Raw genomic sequence first — 10,611 nt, forward strand, 5'->3', positions numbered from 1 at the left:
GCGCACCGCGGGAGCGCCCGGCGCCGGCCTTCAGCGATGTTCAGCACCTCTCTGTCACCCCTCGCACCACAGGTTTTGGCTTGTGACCAAGGAGGATGGGCACATGGTTACAGCTCGCCAGGAGCCGCGGCTGGTCCTCATTTCTGTCGGCTCTGAAAATGGGCACCTGACCTTGGAGGCCCCAGAAATGAAGAGGCTGTGCGTGCCTATAAAGCTCCCCAGGAAAAATCGTGTGCAGAACTGCAGGTACTGAAGGAGTGGGTATTTCCCTCCCTGCTCTTTACGTGCACTGTCTCAAATGCTTTGCTTTTCAGGACTGTCTGGTGGTTTGTGGTTTTGTATGCAGAAATTGGAGTGTAAAAGTTGGGTGCTTCTGCTTCTTCTCTAGGGGAGGAGAGCCTGTCTCCCCATCTGCGTAACAGAGAGAAACTTCAGACCAGGGTCTGTACTGACAGGACAAGGGGCAACTAAAAGGGATTACACATAAGCAAGAAATTGTTTACAGTGAGAGTGGTGAGATGCAGGGCCAGGTTGCCCAGAGAAGTTGTGGATGCCCCATCATTGGGAGTGCTCAAGGTCAGGTTGGATAGCACTTTGAACAAACTCTAGTGAAAGGTGTCCCTGCCCACAGCAGGTGGTTGGACTAGGTGATCTTCAAAGGTCCCTTCCAACCCAAACCATTCTGTGATTCTGTGAAACTCTCTGCCATGTGTAGACAGGAGGCCAGGACTGATAGACATAATGAGAGGTCTGGTTTTAATCTGCTAAACAGTGGTGAAAACAAATCTCAGGAAAAGATGGCACAATATTCAAAGACCATACATTAGATATCTGCCAAACTAACTTATCAATCTTCATAGCATGTCATGTTTACTCATTTGTGTTTGCTTCTAGTGTTTTCATTTTTGCTGGGGTGATCAATTGCATCTCAGAGCCTCAGTTACACATATTGGTATTTCTTGGTCAGCAGTAGTATATGCCTCAGCATTTTTGGATACACATTGGACATTTGGAATCAGTGAGATACTGGAATTTTAATTCCCTCACCCCTGTCTGTAGGCATTTAACTGGGGTGCCTAAATTGAAAACTTGCTTGTCTGAGGCTCACCCTGTGGTCACAGGGGAAACTATCCCCAGAGAGCATGTCATTTGCTGTACGTGCTCCCTCAAAGGGCTTTCAAGTGAGCAGGTTACAAACACTCCTTTTACGAACAGTCATTTAACTGTTTATCTGTTTTGTTGTATGAATGCAGGCCTGCTTATTTCATTCACGTATTAAAGTCAGTGCTGGAAAATTGCCAGGGGAAGCAGGAAACCTTTTCTCTGCTAAAATGTCAATTAGGATGCAAGACTGTTTAGTAACTGTAAATGGTGTTAGCCCCTACGAAGATACTGTTAAGTGTTTTTTCCTTTGGATAGCAGAGAAAGTTAGTGTACCAGCTGCTAAACTAAGAGTATACTGGAAAAGAACTGCATACATTAGCTTTCAGCATAAATCTGTTGCTGTGGAAACCCTTGATCAGTGAAGCTCAGTATCTCTTGTTCATACAAGGGAGATGCAAGTGACAAATGACAGCATTTCTCATGGAGAAAAAGGACAGATTTTTAAAAGACTGTCCATGATGCCTGTATGTTAGCCAGGGACATATACACTACAAAAATGTGCAGTTTTTGAGATGTTACTTTTCTCAAATTTGTTGTGCCATTAGAAAAATATTTAAATATGTAATGAAAAATTATCATGATGAAAATGAACATTTATTCAGTAATTAAAAAAATCTTTGATTTTCTAATTTTAGATCTCAGTCATTTGATCTTCTCTTCATCTTTTCTTTTTTTTTTAAATTTGCTTTTATAAACTACTGCACCCTGTGGCTTTAAAATTGCTGAAATTTGGGAACACAAATAGGAAAGATGCATGTAAGTGGAGTTTAAAAATTACCAGGTTCTCTGGTACTATAGGTGGTGTTATGGGATATGAAATTAGCAATACCTGTACTTAAAGATTGCCTCATCCTTTTCAGGAGAAATCCAGGGGGTTTGTATGACTTTGCTGTGCCTAAACAATTTGCTATTTGTCAGCTCAAGGTTGATTCTTCCTTGTCCCTTCAGCCATTTGTAAGAATGAGGTTTGAGAATAGTGCTGTATTCAGGCAAGTGAAGCAATTTGGCTTTTGCTCCAGATTCTCCCCTTCCAGCATGTGAGTGGGAGTAGCTGTTTTGGTGCACAGCACGTTCTGCTGGCAAGGGCCTCTCACAGGCTTCTGTTGACTCCACCACTGGGTGAGGAGGATGCCTCCAGACGGGTGCTGGCTCATGCTCAGTCATTGAGAGCTGAGGCAACGCAGTAGTGGGCCTGGCTGCAAGAGGCTGTGCAGATCCTAATCTTGAAAGCTGCTAAGTCCAGTTGCAAATTTTACATGGGTATTTAAAAACCCTGCACATGGGGCAGTCAAACGTAGGACTGAAGCTGTTGTGTGGGCAGAGTTTCTATTTGTGCAAATGTTAGAGGGTTTCTACAGCCCTCTGGCGCAGAAGCCTCCTGCTCTTCAGCTGTGTTCTTTGTCGGCATGTTTGCAGCACTTCAGTCCCATGTTCTGTTCCCGTGGATCCTTCAGAATAGATCTGCTTCCTGGATGGAGAACAGCAGTGCTGGAAGCTGTCAGACCCTCACCTCTGTCGTCCTGCCATCCAGGAGGCATGGCATGCAGGGTCTGAGAGAACAGAGGGAAGAGGCACAAAGGGCAGTTGGGTGTTGTCTGGGGTTGTGACATTTAATCCCAACCTGTGCCAGAGTTAATACAGGATCCCGGTGAAAAGAGCAGGGATGTTGCTGCCAGAACCATCCTGATCTCCGACTGCTGATGTGTCTCCCCAAGATGAGTAAAGAAGGGCTCCTAGGAGCTGGGCTCAGGGTAGATGAGCTGCCTGGGCACCCCTGTGCTTTAAGTCATCCAGGGTAGGATTGCAGAGGTAGAGGAAACTGCAGTGCCTTCGGGTCAAAACTGCTCCTTTGAAGAGAGCAGTAAAACATTCATGGCTGGTGTTGAAGTTTATTGAAAGGTTGAGTTGAGGTTTACCTTTTCTTGCCAGGAAGGTATTGTGTAAACTTGTTTGTATTCTACTGCCATTGGCTTTTTCTGTCCCATGGACTTTGCTTCCTTTATAAATCTTTAACCTCTCTTAGGATACTGAGTTATTCTATATGCTGAGTTTGAGCTTAAGAGTTTCACTTGGCTCTGGATAAATTTTTACAGCACTAAAATCTGAAGAAAAGCTTCCTTAACAGTCAGGCACATTTGCAATTAATAACATTTGTAAATGTCAGTTACAGTAACAAACCACATCTGTTCAAACTGTCATTCGTTTTCTGAAATGAATTACCTTTCAGCTGATTTCTGTGTCAAAATCTTTCGGTGCTGCAATCACATGCAAATGCAAGAGTAGATGCCTTTTTTAGCTTCAAAGTGTGGCAAGCAGCAGGTAGGTTTGTTACTGGGCACCTGAAGTTAGCTGAGGGCACCTAAAGGCTATTTCATGTCTCATTCTTCCACCAGCTGGTATCACCTGGCCATGTCCATGTTATTTAGCTTTCCAAACAAGGTGACCACAAGGAGATTGTACTCTGGGAATGATCCTTGTGCCAAATTCAGAAACCAACTTCCACCTTGTTATAATCCAGGCCCTTTGTTTACTGTGTCCTGCTGCTACTACTACCAGAACAAGTTGTTTCCCTATGAGTAATAAGCACGCTTGAGCCTTCAGCTTTCTAGCTAACTTGCTGATGTCTTCTGGCCCTTCAGGGTGTTTGGCTTGGATATCCAAGGCAGGGACTGTGGAGATGAGGTGGCTCAGTGGATCACCACCTTCCTGAAGTCAGAGCCCTATCGACTGGTGCACTTCGAGCCCTCCATGATCCCGAGGAAGTCCAAGGACGTCATAAACCTTTTCCGGACCACAGATGAGGTAAATGAATGTTCTCTTCCTCAGCAGTACCTTCTTTTAGCCATTTCCCACCCTCCCAACAAAACATGCCCATTCTGTCACTGGTGATTGAGCCCAGTTTAGCAGAATGTAGCTGTGTACTTAACACACAGGAGTAGTCTCTTCTTCTATGAGAGGTTATATGCTTAAATTTTACTTCAAATCTAAGTTATTGACCATTCACACAGCTAAGGAATCTGATACTGATATTTAAAGCAGAACTATTACAGTGCAGAATAGCATTCCTTTTCTGCCTTAGTGGAAAAAGGGTTACATTTTTGAAGATGATTTGATTGTGTAATCTGTGTTGCATAGAAAAACTTTAATAATAACTTCATTATTATCCCTTGTAAGGTCTAGGAGTGTACTGGTATGAGCTGTGTTACTTTGTATTTTGCTTAGAAGAATGAATGTTCTTGTCTATAAGTCATCAATGTTTTGCTTGTTGCTTCACAAAGGGAAGTTATAGTCATTTATGGACTTCTATAGAGATGCATTTATTATGTGAGGGCACTGAGATCAATTCAGAGGGCCAAGTTTTGACAAAAAGGACGTCAGATTAGGAGGGGTGATGTTGAGGAATCTTGATGTTTAAAGAGGGCAAAATTATATGGTTATTTCAACACTCATCTACTAGTAGTTGTAAAGGCATGTACAAGGTGAGGGGAAAGGATAACATAAGATAGAAAGACAGGAGGAGGGCTCTACACTAAAATTCTTGCCAGAATTTATTTTTTGTTTTGTCCAATGGAAATAGCAGATGTAGGAGTTCTCTTTTAATACTGTTGATTTGCCTTGTTTGATAAAGTGGCAGCCTTCCCGTGTCCAAGCAGATTTGGACTGCTGAATGGACAGTTAGAATTTAGTATTGCTGTTCTGTACCTAAAACTCCCTCTGGTGTTGTGATAAGATAACATTCATTATATAGAAAAATCCAGTTAATTGATTATAATTAGCCAGATACGTTCAGCAGATCCTTAAATGTCTTAAGTACCTTTCATAACTTACCATAACATGTTTTACTGATACACTTAGTTCTGTTTGTAACACCCACAATAAATGTGTGGGAAATGCATGTGCTATTATTTTATGTGGTAGCCCATATAATTTTGGTTTAATTCTATGAGTAGCGGTTTAATTTTACACTTTGAGCAAATCAAACTTACTGTGGTTAATGAAATAGGAAGGAGCATGTTAGTTGACATGTTAATCTACTTCCAGGAAAATTAAAACCTGAGTGCAGCAGCCTGCCAGTCACTAATGTGTGGCCACTGGTTCCAACATTCCTGTCGGTTTGCCATTCAGTAACTTTCTTCCAGTGCTCTTAACACCAGCTTTTGGATTTGTTTGTGTCTGTTTATTATGTAGGTTGCCTATCCTGACTGTAGCCCAGTCTTGATCCTCTCAGAAGCTTCAATGGATGATTTAAATACCAGGCTGGAGAAGAAAGTTAAGATGCAGAACTTCAGGCCAAATATTTTTGTGACAGATTGCAGCGCTTTTGAGGAGGTAAAAGAACTGTCTGAAGTGTCTCTGTGGAGGCTTGGTTGTGTTTCTCTGTCACCCAATTTCCTTGTGTGATGGTGAGGAAAACCGCTGTTCTCTGGTTTTTGCAACTGGATCCCAGAGAGATAACAGCTTCTGCTCACATCAGTGCGTGTGAAACACTGAGGGAGGAGACAGGTCTGTGAGTGCTTATTCAGCCTGGCAAAGGATGAAGTACGTGTATTTAAATGACAGGCTTGCTACTGAAAGCTCATCTTTAAGTGTAAAGTAGGGAAAGCCATGCGTGCTTTCTGTGATCTGTTGTAATAGATCAATTAATGATGCAAATGAACCATTTGTAAATGGACGGTGTGACGTTTTATAGCCTTTGGCATGAGAGTAAAACTGACCCTTGCAATACTGCAGTCTGTCACTACATCTCAGACAATACTCTGGTGGTTCAAAAACCACTGTCTAGGAAGATATCTGATGATGAAGTGAACTGGCAATGGTGACTTTTATGAGTTCTTATGTCCCGTTGTGATTTTGTAAAGAAGTTGCTCTGGGTAGAGCTGATATTTCCCAAACCTAAGAAGTTCCTAAAGTGGAAATGGGTTTTTGTCTTTCAAGAAGGATTGCAATAGAAAACTGTACTCATTTTGAAGGTGCAGGTAGAGGTGATCCTCTGAAGTGGTGCTGCTTTCTCTGGGAATGGCTGTGCCACTCATGGGAAAGTAGTTGCAGGTGGAGAGGTCTGATCTGTGCTTAATTTTTACTTTCCCTCAGGACACCTGGGAGGAGATTCTTATTGGCGATGCAGAGTTGAAAGGGACAGTGTGTTGTGCCAGGTAAACATCTGAGACCTTTATTTTATATAGATGTATAAAGATTTAGGTTAAAAAGCAGTTATTGATTGGGTGCTGTCTGTCTTTGCAGGTGTATTTTAACAACTGTTAACCCAGACACTGGGGTACTGGACAGGAAGGAGCCCCTGGAAACATTGAAAAGGTTGTAAAAATACCAGTGCTTTTTAGGCTATGGGAGTAGATTTAGGCTGGATCCCAACAGATTAGTTAGACTAGTGTTTTAAAAAGGGGGTTGAAGTATGTGTGGGACATAATAATGCAGTGTAAAGGTCTGTGTATATTGGCTTCCCCTTGACTTTCTGCAATTCTATATGCTAAGAAAATTCAGGAAGTTCTCTCTTCTCTCTTTCAAAGTTTCCATTCCCTCTCTCTTTCATCTCTGCTAGGGTGAATGCCTGCGGTAACAGGTATTTAAGGTATTTAAAGGTCTAACTTGGCAACTGTGGCACTTCTTTTTGTAAAGTCTTTTGTATGCGTATTATACACTGATGTGTGGAGCTTTTTTCTCTATTTGGACTGCTTGTTTCTCTAAATTATATTATTTCGTTAGTTTTTAATCTAATGTGGTGACCAAAACAGGGCATCACTATTAGTATGGTCTCTCAGCACTGGTATTTTGGTGTTTAGAAGTTGGTGCCACTGATTCTGAAGAAGTGCTCTGTCTCTCTCCCTCTTTGTCTGCAGTTACCGCTTATGTGATCCGTCTGAGCGACACATATACAAATCCAGCCCTCTTTTTGGAAGATACTTCGCTGTTGACAAAACTGGAACGATTCAAGTTGGAGACCCTGTGTACAGGATGGTCCAGTAATGAGAGAGACTTTGATCAGAAGATGCCTTTTCACTTTGATATACAAATTGTTTTCCTATGAACGCAGTCACCAGCATAACTTTTCCTCGTTCCTTGCAATGTTTTTTGTGCTGTGTTCCTTTGTAAGGTGCAGGGGGGTCTTTGGGGCTATGAACTGCCAGTCATTTCAGACTGTGCCATCTGCTAGCATGGCTGTGCCAACCACATCTTTAGATTTTCTAGAGGCTGTGATAGAAGAAACTCTAATCCAAGACAGACTTTACAGCACTGCTGTGAGTATCACACCTCCTAAAATTTTGTTTCAAGCTCATTGTCAGAATCCAGAATTACCTACAAGGGGTTTGCCTGGTGTATTAATTGCATTCAGTGCCTGTAAAGAAGCACAAAACCAGTCATGCCAAGTGTAAAGTAAATATGTGGAACACTGAGCTGCCTTTAAAAGTGAACATGAAGTGCAGGTGGCAAGGCTCTCTCATAGATTCCACTCTTCTTATCCTGTTTATGCCTGGAGATACTTTTTTGCAATGTTTCTTATCCTGCAATTGTTTCCTGAAGATGACTACTATCTTTCCAGATCAGAGCAATATCAGAAGGAGAAGCATTGTGAGCTGAATGAATGCTACTGTAGCCTAAACGTGGGAACAGTGGCTAAAGATGAGTAAGACTGCAGGTTTGTTTAGTTTATGAACTCTGCTTGACAGAGTTTGAACCATCAATTTTTTCTCCTGTATAGCATAGCAGACACTGAGGCTGTACCATAGCGATGCATTTGGAGTGATGCATTTGCTACTGTAGCAGCAGAACTTCCAGTCTGACTGAACGAACCCTGGATCAGAGAGACCTTATGCACATGGGAGGGGAAGAAAAGCTGTTGGGAGTGATCTGATTCTGAGCCTGCCCTGTTCAAGCTGATGTCCAGGTCAATACTGTAAGACTCTGTGTTCATGGGTGGTTCCTCTCTGGTTCAGTGAACTTCTCACTATAGGAAATTGGGCTGCTGAGCAGATGCTTGGGAAGCTGCAGTTTTAAACTGAGTGTGTTAACATCCTTACTGGTTATGCATTTAGATCTATGATTGCCCCCACCCATGCCCTTACTCAAACCAAAACATTAGCCATTTGTAGGAAGCTGATAAGTGTGTTTTCTGCTGTATTTTATGCTACATAAAACAGATAGGGGAGGAAACTATTTGGTTTATGGCAGTAGTATCTTTTCTTTAAATTGTATGTGATTTTTTAATTTATTTTTTTTTAAAGTGGAATCCCAGACAAAAGCCAGCCATCTTTCACATGCTTGTCTGCCTGTTGCTTTCTTATGGATTACTAGATCTAGAAAGAGCACTGAACTAGCCAAAAAGAAGAATCTACTTAAGCGTGAAGGACAAACTATGACCCAATTTGGTGGTTAGATTTTTTGTTTTCTGTTGCGGATATGAAACTGGAGTTTTGCTGCGTATTCATGACTTAGACCTGTAAAATGAAGAGCTGTCGTGCCTTTGAGCAAATTCAGATGGATGTACTGGGCAAGCCCGAAGCTTGGTAGTTTTCTGTTACTTGCGAACTCAGAGTTGCTTCAAATATCCTTTTGTTAGCAGAGTGTTCTGTAAGTATTTAGGTTTTCTGTGACAGACAAGTGCCCAGACTGCATAACATTCAGACTGCATGGTATGTATTTGTGTATTATTATGCCTGATGTGGTGACTAGTGGGAGGAAGTGAGAGAAAAAGCATCTTTTGAAAAGGAAAATAATCCAGAGGTTCACTTTAAAAGTGTGTGTTGAAGATCCTCAATATTAGAAGCTGAAACCTTGGGGAATTCCTGATGGTGTTATTAAGCAAAGCCAGCCTGCTGAGCTGCCAGAGCAATTAGTTAAGTGTGTGTCTCTTCACTAAGTCAAAGAAGCAGAAGGAAAGAGCTGAATTTTTGCCTCTAGCCAAACATATTTTTTTCACTGTTATTTTAGCACCGCGTTAGGATTTATGTAACACAAATTGTGTGGTCTAGATCATGCTGCTCTCGTTAGGCTGTCATCAGTTGGGCTCATTTGGAAATGGGGCTGTCTTTCCAACGAGAAACTGCATCTGAGTTCCTGTTAAGAAAATGCCATAGATCTAAAAACCTGATAGATCCCTGTAAAAGCCCTTTAGAAGAATTTGGCTGGAATCCTAAAACTGTGTACAACACATTTCACAACTAACACTCAAATCAATTACCTGGTGCAAAAGGATCATTATGGGAAATGGAGAGCATAACTTATGACCATTACAATATGAATGTCTTCTTGTAAGTGCTGAACTGCTGTAACCGTAGGAATTGTATTTGATTTTGCTAAAGCCATTTGGGAAATTGACTGAAAACATGTCAATCATAAACCACTGCTTTTTAAATTGTGTACTTAAAAATGTTAATTGCTGGTTTAACTCTAGAGGAGAAAACAAAAGTATAAACTTCTGTTGAATCTAAACTCTTGTAAGGTGTAAAATTTGTGAGTATTCTTTTTCTTCTTCTGTTTTGACATTTAACTTCTGCTGCTGTTTCCAGGATGACATATAATTAACAGTGATGATTATTTTTTTTAATCTTACTTCTCACTTGAGGAAAATATGTGGTTAACCTGAGGAAGCCGTATGCATGAGAGAGCAGAACAATCAGATGTAAGTATAGAACCAAAACTTTTTTTACAGCACCAACATAATTCATGCAGAAGGTTGTGTGAGAACAGGACAGCCTTTGCAAGCAGAAATTTCCTGGTTATTTCAGACTTGAGACAGGTACAACTTCAGCAAAGTCTGCACTCCACACCAAAAAAAAACCTGAGGAAGAGCTCTACTTCTGCATCTTAAGGAGAAAAAGAAAGCCTTCCAAAGGCATTGCTCCAATTTTTCATAAGAAGAAAAGAGATTCCTGGCCCTTGCCAGTCCAAATGGCAAAGGTTCCAAAAAATGTCTGCCACAAAATGTTCATTTCTGGTCTGTTCCATCCCCTTATTCTACTTTTGAGATTGGTAAGAAATCCCCTGTACTGGGCAACTGCAGGGCTGAGGACTACACCTGCAAAGTCTGTTTCTTTTGGACAGAATGTTCTTAAAAAAATAACTTGGGCATCAAAACCACGTGTCTCAGTCATTTCTTCAACTGGAAGAGAGATAATGTTCATACATCATAAAGGTTCCTATTTTTTCATATCCTATATGGCCACTGCGTTAATGTTAACCATCTCTACTTATAATGTTACTAGTAATTATTTTTGCATTTTACCCGGAGACACTGGTGAAGTTAACAAGAGTTTCAGACACTGGGCTTCCTCTGAAACAAAGATGCTTATGCAATGTGACAGTATTTGGATTCTGGAGCCAGAATCTTCACTTCTATCAACTCTTCTGGTGTGGGACAAGGGGTACCACCTGTTGATGTACTTCTAATTTTATTCACTTTTATTTATTTGTGTTCAATTGCAAGTCTCTTGG

The 10,611-nt window shown here is 41.3% G+C and overlaps 1 protein-coding gene across 1 annotated transcript; it reads left to right on the forward strand.

Moving 5' to 3' along the window:
* Nucleotides 1-72: 72 nt before the first annotated feature.
* On the forward strand, nucleotides 73-7,146 carry LOC103775225 (mitochondrial amidoxime reducing component 2-like; the record flags this gene model as incomplete). Its single annotated transcript, XM_008942669.1, has 6 exons — nucleotides 73-246; nucleotides 3,804-3,966; nucleotides 5,353-5,493; nucleotides 6,256-6,317; nucleotides 6,406-6,477; nucleotides 7,020-7,146. Coding segments are annotated over 6 exons (739 nt in total), but the record flags the coding sequence as incomplete, so codon positions are not given.
* Between the last annotated feature and the right edge of the window lie 3,465 nt (nucleotides 7,147-10,611).

Source organism: Merops nubicus, unplaced genomic scaffold (assembly GCF_000691845.1).
Source record: "Merops nubicus isolate BGI_N331 unplaced genomic scaffold, ASM69184v1 scaffold20636, whole genome shotgun sequence".
In the NCBI taxonomy this organism is placed as follows: domain Eukaryota; kingdom Metazoa; phylum Chordata; class Aves; order Coraciiformes; family Meropidae; genus Merops; species Merops nubicus.